This window comes from Macaca thibetana, chromosome 14, assembly GCF_024542745.1.
Source record: "Macaca thibetana thibetana isolate TM-01 chromosome 14, ASM2454274v1, whole genome shotgun sequence".
NCBI classification, from domain to species: Eukaryota; Metazoa; Chordata; class Mammalia; order Primates; family Cercopithecidae; genus Macaca; species Macaca thibetana.
Genome location: NC_065591.1, coordinates 103539430 through 103557240, shown reverse-complemented (window position 1 = coordinate 103557240; position 17811 = coordinate 103539430). Strand labels below are relative to the sequence as shown.

At 46.2% G+C, this 17811-nt stretch overlaps 2 protein-coding genes across 10 annotated transcripts in view; one reads left to right on the top strand and one right to left on the bottom strand.

The window, feature by feature from the left end:
• The window catches only part of PPP2R1B (protein phosphatase 2 scaffold subunit Abeta), a 66405-nt gene that overhangs the window by 29814 nt on the left and 18780 nt on the right, over positions 1–17811 (top strand). For 7 of the 9 annotated variants that reach the window (XR_007719299.1, XR_007719300.1, XM_050757695.1 and 4 more), the window contains 5 exons: positions 1035–1095; positions 5826–5980; positions 6980–7122; positions 7502–7593; positions 12053–12174. Coding sequence is in view for 7 of the 9 variants with exons in the window: in XM_050757695.1 (XP_050613652.1) it covers positions 1035–1095; positions 5826–5980; positions 6980–7122; positions 7502–7593; positions 12053–12174 (573 nt within the window). In the remaining 2 variants the exon portion in view is untranslated. Of the gene's footprint in view, positions 1–1034; positions 1096–5825; positions 5981–6979; positions 7123–7501; positions 7594–8033; positions 10790–12052; positions 12175–17811 lie in introns of those variants that run through there. The other 2 variants (XM_050757690.1, XM_050757689.1) reach the window with 2 other exon arrangements.
• The window catches only part of CFAP68 (cilia and flagella associated protein 68), a 162074-nt gene that overhangs the window by 140215 nt on the left and 4048 nt on the right, over positions 1–17811 (bottom strand). The gene's annotated exons all lie outside the window — the stretch shown is intronic.

The window sequence follows — 17811 nt, the reverse complement described above, 5'->3', positions numbered from 1 at the left end:
ATGCAAAATTAGCTGGGCATGTGCTGCACGCCTGTAATCCCAGCTACTCGAAAGGCTGAGGCAGGAGAATCACCTGAACCCGGAAGGTAGAGGTTGCAGTGCGCTGAGATAGTGTCACTGTTCTCCAGCCTGGGGCAATAGAGTGAGACTGTGTCTCAAACAAAACAAAACAAAACAAACACTATTTTGTCTTAATAACTGTTTTCAAAGCACTGAAACATTATATTACCTCTCTTTATTTAAAATATAGAATCACCGTCAGGAACTTCTTAGAGTTCAAAGAAGCAAGACTGTAAACGTGTAGACCCCAGAAGGGAGGCACTAGGAACATATATGTCACAGCATTCTCCCATGTGGTGTGGAAGCCCCAGGGTGAGAGGACTGTGTAAATCGGCTCCCGGAGCCCATCCCCAACCTGCACTGAAGTGGCCACCTGTTGACCGTTGGGAGGAACAGGGCTGGGAGAGCAAGCCATGCCTGGGCTATATCTCCTGTAGTCCTGGGCCTGCTTTATTCTCCCTCCAGGGCTTTCTCCTGTTGTCTCAAAAATACTGTCTTTAATTGGGGATATCTCTGTGTCTTGAGGTCAGTTGCTTTATCGCTAAGGATTTGTCATAATAGTAACCAAAAAGGGAAGACAATTGAGAATTAGTAATATTACCGACAGGTGTTTTCCTGGGTAATTCATTTTTACAGGTAATCCAGATTTGCTTGGCAGACCATCCACAGTGAATTCTTTCTGCTCTTTTGCAGTGTTGTGACTGGCTTCTGGCCACCCTGTTCTCTTTCACCTAGCAGGGCCTGTGCCAGCTCACGTATGCTTTTTGTTTGTTTGTTTATTATTTCCATCCAATAAAATAGAGTTATGGTTTGTTTGTAATTCCCATGGTGTTTCCTTTCTGTCTCTTTCATGAATTCAGTTTATTTGAAAACAGCTTTTTTTAGCCTTCAGGTAATCTTGGTGTAATGTAAATAGACCATCTTTATTTCTGAATTTTGGCAAAGTATATTAATGGAATCTTCTGTATCTGTAGGGTGTGGAATTCTTTGATGAAAAGCTGAATTCTTTATGTATGGCTTGGCTTGTGGACCATGGTGAGTAGATAAAAACAAATTATTGAAAGCCTATATATCCATGATGTTCATACATTTCCTTTTAGAAAGGAATCTCAGTCTGACCAGATATTTTGCCTTAATACTGTAGGAATGAAGAAAGGCTCTAATTAAAGTTTAGTCTTCTGAATATAAATTTGATATTTCTACCAATTTTTTTGTATCTTATATTTTATTTTCTCCATTAAACAATTTATTTGCATTATTTCTTACTCAATCTATTACATTATCTTCAGGCCATCTCTTTTATATATCTACTTACTCCTCCCTTATCTGAGGATCTTCTTTTTGACCATCCTGTAATTGGTGTCCTCAGCAGCTATACACTAGGTTGGATGGAGATTGGAATCAGATGAAAGGCCTGGGTGGGAGAAATAGCTACTTGGCTTTTTTGAGGTGACATAGAAGGGGAGATCTGCAGTGAGACAGTAGAGGATTCTTAGGTGTGGGAAACATTAGCTTTGCCATAGGGATAGAGAGGGCCTGGATTTCTGGTTTGGATGAAAGGAAGACTTACCGCTTGTATTCTCACTGCTGCTGCTACAAAGCTAGGAGAGGGTGAGCTCAGGGCAGGTCAGATAGGACAGCAGGAATGAGCAGGTGACTTCCTGGTGAGGCTTCAGGTAGAGGTATATGTGTGTATCCCCTTGTGTGCCAGGCAGCAGTGGTGACAGATGGACCCTCTGTGCCAGGCCCTAGGTCCAGACTTGACAGCTTCAATAATGAGTGTGAGTGCCCCATGGGGTCATGTGACACTGTCCTTGAGCTTTGATTCCATGTTTTGGTTTGGTGGATATAATAGATATCCTGAGTCAGTTCCACAGTATCTTTTATATACTTTCTATACATATTTAATACATCTCTTTGTTCATCTGTGGGTGCTTATGCCTGGAAATTTGGGAGGAATGAGGATATTTGTGTCTGCTTATACGTGTAGGTGGTTTTGTTAAAGGCATATTTGCATCATATGGAGGATCATATGGTTAAGAGTGTGAAGAGGAAGGATGTGAAAAAATATGTGAAAATGTGTAAGGGTTTATATATGTGGGTATTTCCAGTGTTTTCAAACTGGATTGTAGACTTCTTTATTTCTCTTTTTCTTCTCTAAAGTTACCTTGTTGTGGCCTCTTTATTTCTCTTTAAATAAAACTTAAATTTGGCAAATCATAGGAAAGAAATACCACTTTTTAAAAAAAGTTTATGTTATATCTGATAAATATTTAATGTTACTAGGAATGGTGCTTCCTAGCAGATCATTCTGTGCTTTTTTACATTTTATTTTACTTTAAGTTCTAGGATACATGCACAGAACGTGCAGGTTTGTTACATAGGTATACATGTGCCATGGTAGTTTGCTGCATCTATCAACCTGTCATCTAGGTTTTAAGCCCCACATGCATTAGGTGTTTGTTCTAATGCTCTCCCTCCCCTCACCCCTCACCCCCCTGATAGGCCTCAGTGTGTGATGTTCCCCTCCCTGTATTCATGTGTTCTCATTGTTCAACTCCCACTTATTAGTGAGAACGTGTAGTATTTGGTTTTCTGTTTCTGTGTTAGTTTGCTGAGGAAGATGGCTTCCAGCTTCATCCATGTCCCTGCAAAGGACATGAACTCATTCCATTTTTATGGCTACATAGTATTCCATGATGTATATGTGCCACGTTTTCTTTATCCAGTCCATCATTGATGGGCATTTGGGTTGGCTCCAAGTCATTCTCTGCTTTCTTTAAAAGCTGGCATTTTAGATTAAGGTGGTGTTTTGTTTTGAGGAATTTTTAAAGTTCTAATATTCCACGAAGAATTAGATTCCTGACACCTTTTCTGTGTAAGATTGCCTTCTCTATGCAACTTGATTACTCCTTCTTCTTTTCTGATTTTCTCTTTCAGTTTGGGAGCAGGAGAAACCTGTGTTTATTGCACTGCAGCAGTATGCTGAAGTGGGGACTGCAAGAGTTCCATGAACCAATAACAGCTCTGAAATTGTTCTGTACTTAATTAATCACAGGAGCTTTTTTGCTTTTGCATTTCAGATAAGTGTTATATAATGATCACTGGATCAGTCAGTTTTTGAAACTTTTTCCCTAGTGATGAAACTACTAAAAGAACCTTGTGAAAATTCCAGAGAAGTATAAGGAAGAAAGTATCACACACCTATATTCCTGTGGTTGAGCAGACAGCTTTGATCAGAGGGAGGAATGTAGAAGGGAAATTTATTTATTTATTATAGGAGAAAGGAGAAGGTATCAATTATTGAGCATAGATAGACATTCAAAGAAACCTTGCAGGTCAGCCAGGCCTTGAGGGGAGGTGGGGAAAAAGAGAAAGAAATAGACAAAAGAAAGCAGGAAAAGAAAGCAGGCAGAACTGTGGAATGGTTTGCATTCTTCTGAAAACAATTCAGAGGAGCCAAGAACATAGTAGGCATCTGGCCAAATAGAGTTCCGTGCAGTTAAGGTCTTGGTCAAGGCTGTGTGTGTGTGTGCCCAGTCTCTGGTTCTTCTGGCAGTGAGATCCCTTCCTATGGTAATGGCATTATGATAAAAATCTAAAGCAAGTTAAAAAAAAAATAGTAATTTGCTGAGCATGGTGGCTCATGCCTGTAATTCCAGCACTTTGGGAGGCTGAGGCGAGGGGGATGACTTGAGGTCAGGAGTTCGAGACCAGCCTGGCCAACATGGTGAAACCCCATCTCTACTAAAAACACAAAAATTAACCAGGTGTATTGGCGGGCACCTGTAATCCCAGCTACTCAGGAGGCTGAAGCAGGAGAATTGCTTGAACCCAGGAGGTGGAGGTTGCAGTGAACCAAGATCTCGCCATTGCACTCCAGCCTGGGCGACAGAGTGAGACTCTATCTCAAAAAAAAAAAAAAAAAAAAAAAAAATGCTGGGCACGGTGGCTCACGCCTGTAATCCCAGCACTTTGGGAGGCCGAGGCGGGTGGATCACGAGGTCAGGAGATCAAGACCATCCTGGCTAACATGGTGAAACCCTGTCTCTACTAAAAAATACAAAAAATTAGCCAGGCGTGGTGGTGGGCGCCTGTAGTCCCAGCTACTCGGGAGGCTGAGGCAGGAGAACGGCGTGAACCCGGAAGGCAGAGTGTGCAGTGAGCCAAGACCGAGCCACTGCACTCCAGCCTGGGCGACAGAGTGAGACTCTGTCTCCAAAAAAAAAAAAAAAAAAAAATTGAGAGGAGAAGACACAAATACTCTAGCTAGCTCCACTTTAGGGGGAAGGACAGGGAAAGGTTTGGGACAAAGACAAAGACTATGGATATGAAGGAAAGGAATCTGTATTACAGTAAAACAGTTGACTTGAGTTTGTTCCTTAGTGGGTCTGAGTCTTACCGCCAGGTTGCTTCTCCTGTAGACTGTCAGTTTAAGTGCTGATAATCAGTTGTATGGTCACTTGTCTATGCTGTCTTGCGTGTTCTCAACATCATTGCCCAGAAGGATCTATGAATAGAAAAAGTTGGCTATTTCTTGGTTGGAGGCTTGTATAAATTGCCTAGGACTGGGACTGTGGCTTGGATAGCTATTCCTGCCCTTATATCATCCCAGGAAGGTTGAGCCCACCTGGGGAGAGAAGTAGACTAAGGAATCAGTACCTACCACCCTTGATTTGTTAATCTGAGCCTACATTTTGAGTCTTACTGGATTTGTAGAGTGAAGTGACACCAGGCTTGTTTTTGTTCAGTGCTATATGTAACAACTAACTGTGAGAGGATTGTAGCTCAGACCTTTATTATCTAGCTTTATGTCTTTGATACATGATCAAAGGATATAGGGCATTACTAGATGTTAAGGCAGGCACATTGATTCAAAGACATTTGACATCTTGTTTCAACCTAAGCATTTTCATGGAGAGGAAGCAAGTCAGTCTGATGTTTCTATTTGCTGTTGTACAGATGACCACAGTGGCTTCTACACCATTTCCTTGATGTCTTTCTTATTCTCAGTCAGTGTCGGTTCTCCATGATGTTGCTGGAATAATCTTGCTAAAATTCCACATTGGTCATCAGGTCACAAGCTTGCTTTAAAAACTCATCACTGTTTTTCCTAATCAAATCTAAGCCTTTCATAATGCTCTGTGGTCTGGGTCCACCCTAATTGTCTAACTTCAGAGTCTCACAGGTTTCAGGTTTTTCCCTTTGTGTCCTGGATACATGCCTTTACCCTTTCTAGGAATTCCTCCCTGCTTCTCTCCACTTACACAGATCCTCCCAAATCTTCACTGCCCAGTGCAAGGCTTCTTTCTGTGCTGAAGCCTTCCTAGACCTTCCCTGTTCACTCTTCTCTGCAGTGCTACAACCCTCACAGCCTTTACTACACAATGCCACACTTGATTCTAATTGCTCTTACACCATGTGACTTCATGGAGCATGTTAGCTTTCATTTCTCTGATAAGAGCATATAACCTGTGAGGCAAAGTGTCTTCCGTATTCTTTTTGTAGCACATAGTAGGCACTTGTATTTATTAAATAATTGATGATGCATATAGTGAGCTCCTCGCATCCCTTTTCTGTGGCTATGCAACACTTGGAAACTGAGTTGGAGCTGAGCATGCTTGTCATTGCAGCATGATTACATGTGGAGTCTGACTGCAGAGAGGTCTTGCTTTTGGTCCACATTTGATGTTCATGTAAGTAAACTAGGTTATGCTTAAAAAACAATAAGCAGTGTGAGAACATGTTTCTGACCTCTTCTGCAGTGTACGCCATCCGAGAAGCTGCCACCAACAACCTCATGAAACTAGTTCAGAAGTTTGGTACAGAGTGGGCCCAAAATACCATCGTTCCCAAAGTGTTAGTAATGGCAAATGATCCTAATTACTTGCATAGAATGACCACTTTATTCTGCATTAATGTAAGTATAACATAACTGTTATTGCTAAGCTTAGGCATTAAAGCAAAATTATTCATGACTATTTCTGAATTCTCAATATACTGTCTTCTATTTGGAATATATGTCTTGTATTGATTAATTGGAATACAGGAGATGAGAGAAAATGTCAATTTAAAAATTCATGTTAAAATCTACAGTATTGGCCAGGCACAGTGGCTCACGCCTGTAATCCCAGCACTTTGGGAGGCTGAGGCGGGGAGATCACCTGAGGTCAGGAGTTTGAGACTAGCCTGGTCAACATGGCGAAACCCTGTCTCTACTAAAAATACAAACATTAGCTGGGCGTGGTGGTGTGCGCCTGTAGTTCCAGCTACTTGGAAGGCTGAGGCAGGAGAATCCCTTGAACCTCGGGCAGGACGCGGAGGGCGCAGAGGTTGCAGTGAGCTGAGATCGCGCCACTACACTCCAGCTCGGGCAACAGAGCAAAACTCCGTCTGAGAAAAAAAAAAACAAACTACAGTATTTTAAAAGTGCAACAACTTGTTTGTGAATTCTGGTCTACTTCTCTGATCATTTGAATGATTCCTGTGCCCCCCACTCAGCTGCTCAAATTAGAAATATTTTCCTCCTGTAATCCCAGCACTTTGGGAGGCCGAGACGGGCAGATCACGAGGTCAGGAGATCGAGACCATACTGGCTAACACGGTGAAACCCCGTCTCTACTAAAAAATACAAAAAAACTAGCCGGGCGAGGTGGCGGGCGCCTGTAGTCCCAGCTACTCGGGAGGCTGAGGCAGGAGAATGGCCTAAACCCGGGAGGTGGAGCTTGCAGTGAGCTGAGATCCAGCCACTGCACTCCAGCCTGGGCGACAGAGCCAGACTCCATCTCAAAAAAAAAAAAAAAAAAAAAAAAATTTTCCTATTGGTCAATTATTTTCTTATTAAATATTAATTTGTTTCATTAGATTTTGGAATTTTTTTTTAAGTATTTTAAATGTGCCATCTTATTTATTTTTCTAGGCGCTGTCTGAGGCCTGTGGTCAGGAAATAACCACTAAGCAAATGCTGCCCATCGTATTAAAAATGGCAGGAGACCAAGTAGCAAATGTTCGCTTCAATGTGGCCAAATCTCTACAAAAAATTGGACCAATTCTAGATACTAAGTAAGATTTTAGTGTTTAGTCTTGTTTTAAAAGCGTATTTAAAATTTTACCTTATAATGGGGAGTAATTAGCTAAAATTAACTTCAGGGATTTTCACTTTGCCTAAGATCTGGATTTGCTTAAAGAAAATAATTTAGTAACTGTTTTTGAGGATGTCCACTATGACTTTTATATTTAAGCTCTGTATATGTCACATCATTGTCTGAAACTGATTTTGCTGAGAATTCTTTAGACATTATTTTATGTATTTGTCAAGTTTATAAATGTTTAAAAATTTTTTTTACTTTAAATTTTACCAATTACCATAAACCATATACACCAGAAAGGATTTCTATCGCCCATTAGACTGTCTTTCACAGATAATACTTTTGAATGTCAGTGCTTTACAGGGAGAAGTTAAGCCAGTACTACAGAAGTTAGGTCAAGATGAAGACATGGATGTCAAATACTTTGCACAGGAAGCTATAAGTGGTATGTATTTCCTTCTTTTGCCTTGCAGCATATGCCTTGGTTAATGGGGATTTATCTCTATTATGTGAGAGGTGTTAAGTGGGTAGGATGATAAGTATTACGGGAAACAGGGAGGGTGGTAAGTTCCTGGAATGCTGGTGTCTCTCTGATTAGAACCCTCTTGGCCCACTGTTTTCTCATAAGTGAGCAGGCTATTTTTCTTAGTTACATGTAGGACTGGGTAGGAAATATGATTCTCACTGGTAAGAACAGTTTTTCGTTTGGAATTTAACCAGTTTTTAAAGTTTCACTTCTGATTAGCCTGGCCGAGTAAAGACAGTAACCACAGTGAGAAGTTGTTAGTTTGATACGTTTGGATCATTGTTATTGTGCTTTATATTCACATAGATCGTTCATGAACTTTCTGTACCACTAACCTGATTTTGTTTGGAATTTTCCAGTTCTTGCATTGGCATAATGAGGAGCAGGAGGGAAAAGACCTTTGCTAAATTCTTATCACAGATTTCTAGTCAATGTGTTCTTAACTGGGTGGAGAAAGAATGGAAAACCTTCAAGATCTCATCCAAGCAAATGGCAACAACTTAGAAGAAATCAAATTTTAGTGACTTGATTCTTTCTAAAGATGAAATGGGATTGTTTTTTACTTGTCTTCTTTGTTAAGTCATTATTTAAGCCATTCTTACTGACCAATTCCTGACACTTGATACTTGATTTTCTCCTAATGCTTTATCCATCACCACCGGGGCTCCTGCATCCTCACTGTGGAATCAGGCCCCAGCCACATAGTGTTCCAGACAAAGCCTGGAAGGGTGTGGACCCAGGCGTGGAGTGGAGTGATTCTCTTGACGTTTACATATATCTCTGTGTCTCTCCATCATTCCAAAGTTAAATGTACATGTTTAGAATAACTTATTTTATAAACTCTTTGGGAGGCATGTTGAGATTTGACCGTAGTGAAAGCCACATTTTCCTGAATTATGATGGTCTGCATCAGTCTCACATGAAAGGGGAATGTGGAAGCTCAGGGTTAATGTAGTGGTTATTTTGGTTTTTATTTGCTCAATTTTGTCTGTAGTCATGTCATTCAGAAACCTGAAGTGTGGCTGCATCTTGCTGCTTATGTGTGATGTTGACACCTAACTGAATTTGAACAGTTCACCACTGTGCCTACATTTAAAAATATTTCTCTCTCTTTTCTGAAAAGCTTTATCTGTAGTGCCTCGTAATAAGCAATATGTCTGTTTCATTGTAAGATTGCAGTTCTGTATTTTGAATGAGTCTGAGAACCACAGGGTTCTCAGATTTCCTGCTCTTTACCTGGCTCTGCTTCCAGCAGTATTAACACCTGGTCCTTGCTGCATTGTGCAGTAGCTTTTCAAACTGCAGTTTTACTCTTAATTTTTTAGTATAGGTGATGCTGGAGTCTTATTTGAAGTGTTTGCTTTTCTACTTTTACAGTAAAACCTCATTAATTCTGAAATTTAAGATAATGAGTTAAGCTGAAGAGTTTAGTAAGAAGCAAATTAATAGTAAGGAAGCCTATTTGAACTACTAAACAGTTTTAAAGCCCTTTTTAAAAAGCACCCATTTGGGATCATTTGAGGTCAGGAGTTTGAGATCAGCCTGACCAACATGGTGAAACCCCGTCTCTACTAAAAATACAAAAAAGTTAGCTGGGCGTGGTGGCACACACCTGTAGTCCCAGCTACTCAGGAGGCTGAGGCAGGAGAATTGCTTGAACCTGGGAGGCAGAGGTTGCAGTGAGGGAAGATCGCACCCCTGCACTCTAGCCTGGGCCATAGAGCGAGACTCCGTGTCAAAAACAAAACAAAACAAAACAAAAAAACAATTTTTCACATAATCACACTCACCTTGTCTCATGACTTTTAGTTAAGGGGGTTTTCCCATAGTTTATTTTTCTCTCAGTGCATCTTGCTATGCGGTTTGCTTGTTACCCTTTTGGTTTTTGAATTGTTGATTTTGTTCACAACCTCTTTTAAATCTAGCAAGTCCTGTTCTGTTTAGTGAAGGCCCAAAGACTCCTCTAAGACTTTGTGCATTTGTCACATAAAGCCAAGTTTTACGAAATACTTTCAAATTTGTCCTACATTTGAAAAACAGAACAGAAATTGTAAATCAGAGGTTATCTGTCTGCATTTTAAACTGCCAAATTACCTTACAATAAGTTTCTATTTTATGACTTTGGGCCAAGAATTAAGTATTTTCCTAAGCAAAAATCTTTTTCTGTATTCTCATTTTATTATCTTATGCTATTATTCTATAAACATTTTAATTTTGGTTTCATGGGCCTTTATTTTTTATTACCTGCAAGTTCTTCATTGAATTTCAGACTTGAGAGACATTTGTCTTCATGAAACAGATTTGCATTGGAACCATTGCTTTGCTCTAGTTGGAAATACCATTGTTTTGGGGACAGACTTTCAAAATGCCCTTGTGTCTCCCCCTGAGGAGCCCTAAGCATTGACTTCTCCACCCTAAAACTGAGAGGGAGAGTGGGCCCTGGCTTTCTCAAGCATGGGTCAGGGGGTTCAGCGGGGCCTCTGTCTTTTGTGGTGACCCCTCAGGGGTTTCATTGTTTTCTTCTGAATGAAGCAAAAGATAATTTGCTTTGGCACTCTTTGGAGGAATTGTGCTTTGGCTCATAACTTGGCCATGTTCTCCATGAATTAGTTCTCCTGTTTTTTTTTTTTAACTACCTTAAACTTAAGGGACAATTTCTCCTATCTTGATTTCACTGGAATATAGGCTTTAGGAGCTCTGTAAGGCTGGTATTTTTGTCTGTTTTATCTTCTGTATTGCCAGTGCCTGGAACAGTATCTGGTGCACATAATAGGTGCTCAATAAAAATGTGTTCAGTGGATGAATTTCTAAAATATCCTCTGATGTGTTGTGTACATGGAACAAATCACCAAAAGAACCAGACTGTGTCTTATTCTCCCATTGACACAAAGATTTTCCTGCTCTCAGGAAACAAGCTTTATGTGGCCCTTCTCTGGTCCCCTGGCTTAGACTACAGTTCTGTGTGGATTTGTCTGGTTGCTTCAAACATGTATTGGTTTTCATCCTTGGCAGCTTACATCAGTTGTTTGATTAGAAAAATGAAGCAGACACACACACATACACACACAAACATATTACCTGTGCCGTACAAATGTCTCAGCAGCAATGGAGTTCACCTTGGTGTTTCTCTACAATTTGTGTGGGGTTTACTCCTCACAGGTTTAAGAGACCAGGTCTTGTTTCTTTCTCTGTGCTGCCAAGAAGATGTGAACCTGAGGATGCATCTTGTTGCATAAGAAGGAAAACAGGTGAATATGTGGTTTCTAATGAGGTCTTGTTGAAATAACGGGCTGCCCTCAGCTCACAGAAATACCACAGCTCGGCCACTGTGATGCAGAGCCCCAGGGGTCTTGGTCCGACAGCTTGTCCTGACTCAACAGTCGGCAGCCTGACCTTTGAGCTGGCTTGCCCAAGCGTTCAGGTTGTTTGCGTAGACCTCTAGGGAAGCAAGCCTGTCCTTCCTGGCCCAGCGGTTAACCTGGTGCACTTTTGTTCCTTTGTTAACCGTTGTGTTGTCACTAAACTGAAAGGCTGGGGCTTGCCCTTAGATGTCACATTGGCTCTGTCCCTGTGGCGACGGCAGGGCAGGGTGGCCAAACAGGTCAGGTGCTTGTCCTGTCCTCTTGCCTTTTACTTAAATTCCTCTGACTTAAAAATGGTGACACTCTTATCGTAAAGCTTCCTATTTTTCTCCACTGCTTGGATATGAAACTAGAGGGAGAGGCCCTGTTGCCCAGTGTTCTCCTGGTTTACCAGCTGAGGTGACTGCAGTCTGATGTGATGTAATTGTTTCCCTTTGATTCTCCAGTATTCCTGTTTCCATCCAGTTCCTTACTCCCCTCTTTCCTCTTCCCTCGCACGTCTCCCTCCAGTCCTCTGTACCTAGAATAGTCTCACTGTCCCCTGTTTGCCTCCACGAGCCTGCTGTTTCCAGGAAATTACATAACGTTCAGTTGGGATGGAAATCTTCTGGAGGACAAATAGAGTTTAATTCCTCATTGCGTCGAAAAGCCAAGTCATTTCTGTCTCCAGAGGTGTTCTCTTAAACTGATAGGAGTTCTGAAAGGAGCCAGGTCTTCCCTGTGGTTGGGGCTCTGGAGGCCATCAGTGACCAAGATGTAGGGAACAGCCAGGTGGACACCAAAAGGCCCGATGGGGCAGCGCTTTCCAGGGCCCCGAGGGAAAGGCACCTCAGCATGACCCTGGACTGCCCCAGCCTTCTCTGCCCAGTGCCCCATGGGCAGAGACTGTCGGCTGCTGCTGGACTTCCCAGCTCTGCTGGCACAACTGAGGGCATCCTGGCTGGGAAGCGCAGGTGGGCTTGGGAGGGATGTGCCCTGGTCAGGGACAGTTACAGCGCCGCTGTCTGTGTCTCTAGTGGTGGCACAAAGGCTGAGGAAGCTAGATTTTCCTGTGAAGGACAGTGGAGAACCCAGTGTCCCTTGGGCTGACAAGAACCATTTCCCAAGACCCAGAGTGCCTGGAGAGGACACGGGGAAGGTAAGTGCCCCGGAAGCCTGGGGCCAAGTCCTGCCCTCAGGGCTGCGGGCAGCCAGGGTGGCCTGGTCTGCGGGGAGCTGCCGCAGGGTAGGCTGAGAAGCAGCTCCTCTCACTTTGTCCCCAGGGGAAGAGTCCAATATTAAGGGCCGGGAGTAGATTTTTAAAGCCTGTTGCCAGCTTACTTCGTTCTGGGAGTGCTTTCTGAGGGATGGGTTGCCGGTCAGAGCTGTCACTATTGTAGCTTGAGGCCCATCTCCCATCACCTCCCCGTCCGACAGCGAAGCCCATATAGAGGACACTGGTGGGATTTGGTGAAGAATTGCTTGTAAAAAGGGGCTGTTCCCATTTTCCTCACGTAATACAGAAGTGACTTGCCACAATTCCTCAGTTATTTCCATTCAAGATAAAAATAGTTGCAAGTTTCTCTGTAACAGCTCATGTTCTACAAGCCCCACTGGACGCCACTCTGTGGAAATGGTGTGAAAAGCCGCATTTCAGCAGTCGGTGCCAGCCACTGCCCCAGGGCCATTCATTAGGAGGGCGATTTGTGACTTACAGATATATTCAGAAAAGGAGAGCAGCAGGGCTTGGCTGCCTCGTGCTGATGCCAGACTGCGTTTAGTTCATGGGGAAAAATCTGACATTCTCACACCCACTCTAGTGGGTTCGCTTGGTGAAATTCTATGAAGTAACATCAAAAAGGCTGCCTTTTAAGTCACATGGCTTTTCATTTTATGTGAACCGAAACCATGAAAACGTTTTTTCCTGTTGTTGAGGTCCAGAATCGCCTTCGCTCATCTTAGAACGTTCTTGCCTTCCTGAGTGGCTGCACACTTGTCCGTGGGCAGCACCGGTCGTTCCTGCAGTGGCCACACAGTGGGAGGAAGGGCTGGGCGATGACTGTCCGGATGGATTCCCGAGTGGCCAGTCCTTGGAGTCCATGTTCTCTTCACAGAACTGGGCCGCAGGAAGGAGAACTTGGCTGAAGGAGTGGGGGGTGACAGTTACACATTTTTTAGGCCTAAACCACAGACTTCTTTGGGAAGAAAGGGGTTACATCTTCCTACAAATTCAGAGCCAACTGCTCATGCCATAAATGCGTGGTAAGACCCGATCTGAGCGTGGGTCATTGAGGTGGCCCTCCCATGGCTGACCTGCTCAGCTCTGACGGCCCGAGCTGTGCCTCTGATAGCTGAGGAGTTATTGAGAATTAACTGTCGTTACTTGAGCCTTGGTCACTGCAGCCCCTTGTCAGGCACTTTAAATCTCATGTCATCCTCACCCACCCTAGGTGGTTAAGTGCTGTCATCATTTTTCAGTCCCTCATGAATCTCTCCCAACCTCTGTCATGTCTATTTGAGAATCTTTCTTTCCAGGAAAGGAGGCCCATTGGTGCTAGGCCTCTGAGGCTTCAGTTCATTTAACTCAGAAAAATCCCCCGCCCCATGACTCAGGGAGCCTTCCATGCATTTGTTTCACTTAAGGAAAATGACCCGAGGGGGAGATGGAAAGGGAATTGGCTGTTGCCAGGCAGAACCCTGTGTGTCAGGGGCCAGCAGCCAAGTGAGTGATCCAGGAAGTCATCCAATTGCAACCAGAAATTGTTCTTAACCCCTCACTGTCTAGGGTGTGTAGTGGACTTGCCAGTCTGTCCGAACGGGGTGAGAGTGAGCGCCTTGCTGTTGAGAGCCCCGGGAACCATCCGTTCTCAGCCACCCTCAGGGCTCTCAGGGAGCCATTGGACATTCCAGGGGCTGGGCCCATCACTTGAAGAGAGAATGGAAGGGGCGAGAGCCAGTCTCCCTTGGTGAAGGGCGCCTCCTTGGCGCCCTTGAAGTCTGTGGAGGTGCCTGTGTGTTGGATGTCACGTGTGTCCCCCAGGCAGGATCTGCCAGGGAGCAGCGTGGGTCACCTCCCACACCGTGCTGCCCGGGGTCCGCGCAGCGGCTCGCTCCCGGACAGGACGCGGGGGGCTCCCCGATGAAGCTGCTGGCAGGCCTTGTCAGGCGAGGGTTAACAGGGGATTTGTTTATTGAATCACGAAGTAGCTGTCACATGATTTTAATCAAAACACCATTTCCCTGACAACAGTGATGTCAGTCTTGTTATTGCAGGAAGGAGCAGCTGTGAGGGACATTCAGTCTCCATGCCAAGCCCAGGTTTGGAGACTAAAATCAAGTGAAGCATCCATAAATAATGGCTACAGACATTGCCTGACTGCGTCCACCCTCCTCCTCTTCCTTTTCTCTGCAGACAGTCTGTCCTGTACACACACTGACCTGAGACCAGCCCCTGTACCGCGTCTCAGCTAACACCATCTTCTGCCTTCCATGCCCCTTCTACTCTTGTTTCTGGTTTTTCCTGCCTTCCTTATTTTCCCCAAACTCAGAGAGTCCCTTGGGCCCTGAGGGTCTCTGACTTGGGCCTTTTGACCTGTGTCTCTTCTCTGGATCGAATTAGCTCCTGCTGGTGAAGCAGGCTGTTCTGGGCCTGAGGCTGGAGCCATTCAGCAGCTCAGGAACCTTGCTTGTCCTAGAGCCAGCCTCTAGCATCGGGGGAGGCTGCGTGTCCCTGTCCCTCCCAGAGAGTTAGGCTGGCAGGGCCTTCGCGCTGCCCTGGGGGTCTCAAGGGCAGCTCTGAGGAGCTCCGCTGGGGGTGCCCGAAGAGGAGGAGCTCCTTAAGGGCCAACCTCTTGGCCAGCAGATTGGTTCTCCTGAACCCAGAAAGACTACAGGAGGTGTGAGTCCAGTCAAACTGAGGACTGATGACAAAGCCCAAAGCCCAGGGATGCTGGATCCCATCCCCACTGGCCTCCAGCTAAGGGAGTTGGACCTTGAAGTCCATGGGGAAGTCAGACACAGGCCGGTGACTGGGCCCACGGGAGCAGGTCCTTAGGCTGACCTCCTGTCAGTGCCCTCTCCACTGTGGGGCCTGGGGACTGAGCCATCTGCACAAAAAGACCCCAGGCCTTCCAAGTCTCCACACTGGAGGTTGACCTGAAAGTTGGAGATTAAAAAGTCCTACCTGTGACAGAGATTCTCAGGGATGTTCTTATGTTTGTGGTACCCATAGCTGGTGCTGCCTAGAACTCATTTCCCAAAATTCAGAAATTCTGGGGCGGAGTTCCCAGTTCTTAGCCTGGAGCAGATGCTCAGAACAGCGCAACCACACTTAAGTCGGTGAAGACAGAGCTCACAGGCAAGAAACAGCCATTTTCTGTACCTAGTGTTGGGGCAGGCAAGAGTTAAAGACAAGCAGAGTGGAACTCTGTGACAGCCCTCCAGGGGAGTGGGGGTCTGCCGGGCAGTGCCATGCCAGGCTGCCTTTGCCCCTCGCAGTAAACCCAGGGGTGAAGCCAGCCAGCCTGTGCTCCAAGCTACCACTGGAGACACCAGCCTTTACAATGATTTGCCTGGGTTAGTGGCAGGGCTGAGAGGGCGCCAGGGGCTGAGGCCTCTGTCAGAGGTTCTTTGCTGCCTCCCGGACTGTCCCTGCCTGGAGGGTGGCCAGGTGACGGCTCCCGGGCTGGGTGGGAGCTGGGCCCTGCTCTCCCAGGCTTGCTCCGTGCCCAGCCCTCCTTGCCTGGCCCTCTCATCCCTGGTTCCCTCCCACTGCCTGCCTGCTCTTTGGCCCTCATTTGCTGGCACAGGGGAGCTGCTAAGCATTCGGGCTCTGTAGTGACTGGAAGGCAGTTCTGGCGGATCCCAGACGGAAGAGACAGGCAAGGCTGTGCACTCTGGGCGCTGTGTGTGGCTCACTTGGAGGAAAGGCCTTGGTGGGCTTTTCCTCCATTCCATTGTGTCCCACCCCCAACTATGTGGGTGGCCCTGGGGTGACAGTGAACAGACTCCTCAGGGTCCAAGTTGTCAGTCAGCCCCACTTTGGGCATCTCACTTTTGGGGGGTGAGGAGCTGGAGCCAGAGCTGTGCCAGCTGACCTGAGGGGAGAGTGACTCAGTTCTCCCTTTCAGAAGCGCAATCCTTAATGCCTCATTTTCCTCTGGGCCCACATTTTCTGAACTTTCTGCTCATCCAGCTTTTGGGGGCTCGGCTCCCGGGAAAGTCCGCTTCCCGTGCTGCTGCTCCCTCCTGTCTCCTCCCTCCCAGACACTGTGCTGGCTGCTGGCTTGGGGGCTCAGCCCGGCTCATGCTTTCCCTGGGCTTGGAATCTCTCTCTGCCAATTTCAGAGCAGCTCTGAGTCAGTCCACCCTAGGAAATCCCCCCAGAAACGGACAAAGGGAGGCAGCAGCAGGAAGGCTTGCTGGAAAGAACAGTGGCAGAGGCACCTGGCAAGCTCTCGGCCCTGCCTGCCCTTGGTTTGGCCTGAGTGATTTGTGGGCACAGCTTCATACCTAGGGGGAGGCAGGTGTGCCAGTGGCACCTGTGTCTGAGGGAGGGCCCAGCCCCTTCCCTTCGCTTCAGTCAGGACCCACATCTGCCTCCTAAGGGACGTTGTCCAGGATGATTCCTGGTGATAATCCATCGCTCAAGGGCTGCTCAGCTTTTGAAACCACTGGCGGGGCTGAAATGAGGCCTCGCAGAGCCCTCAGCCCCCCGGGCAAAGCAGCCGTGTTCTGTGCAGGTGACATTTCCTTTGTAGCCACGTAGCGCCCAGGATTTGGTGCACAACGCCCAGAAGTTCCTCCCATGGTGCCCATGGGCTGCTAGTGAGCAGGAGGCTCCCTGTCACCTGGATCCACCCAGGGAGGGATTAGAACCCCTCAGCAGGGAGGGTCCCTGTGATCTTTGTTTGTTTTTTGAGACGAAGTCTTGCCCTCTTGCTCAGGCTGGAGTCCAGTGGTGCAAACTCGGCTCACTGCAACCTCCGCCTCCCAGGTTCAAGCGATTCTTCTGCCTCAGTCTACAGAGTAGCTGGGATTACAGGCGCCCACCACCACGCCCGGCTAATTTTTGTATTTTTAGTGGAGACGGGGTTTCACCATGTTGGCCAGGCTGGTCTTGAACTCTTGACTTCAGGTGATCCACCTGCCTCTGCCTCCCAAAGTGTTGGAATTACAGGCCTGAGCCACAGCGCCTGGCCAAGAACTTTAACTCTGAGAGAGCAGAGGCCGGGCCAGGGGTTCCTAACTTTGGTCCCTGGTCGGGAGGGGGCTTCAGGGGGCCCAGGAACCAACTCCTGTCCTGAAATTCTGTCTGAAGTTCTGGGTCTGTGTACATGCTCTTTGGGAAGAGTCCATAGCTTGCATGTCAAGGGGATCTGTGAGCCCTCAATTTAAGATCTAGTGGGGGAGAAAGCAGCTGCTTGCCAGGAGCACAGCCTTGGGTCCTGTTCCCACCTCTCCTGCGTCATGATGAAGGACTTGGGAAATGCAAGCACTGCTGGCCAGTTCCATCCACCGGGCAGAGACCCTGGGTTTGGGGTACAGGCCTCCCTGCCGCTCTCCTTCCCCACCCTGCTGGAGCCTTCGACTCACAAAGGCCGCAGAACTGAAGGGTGTCCTGGGGAGTGCGGGGCTGGGGCCTGGCTGGCCACTGGTCTGTTATTTTGCCTGCGTCCTGGGGCACTGGAGTTGTTTTTGGCAACACAGAGTAAGAATGATGGAGAAATTTGGTGGGAAAGGGAAAACATTGTTACTGAAATTTAGTGCTTTCCTTAAAAAAGAAATGAAACTCAGC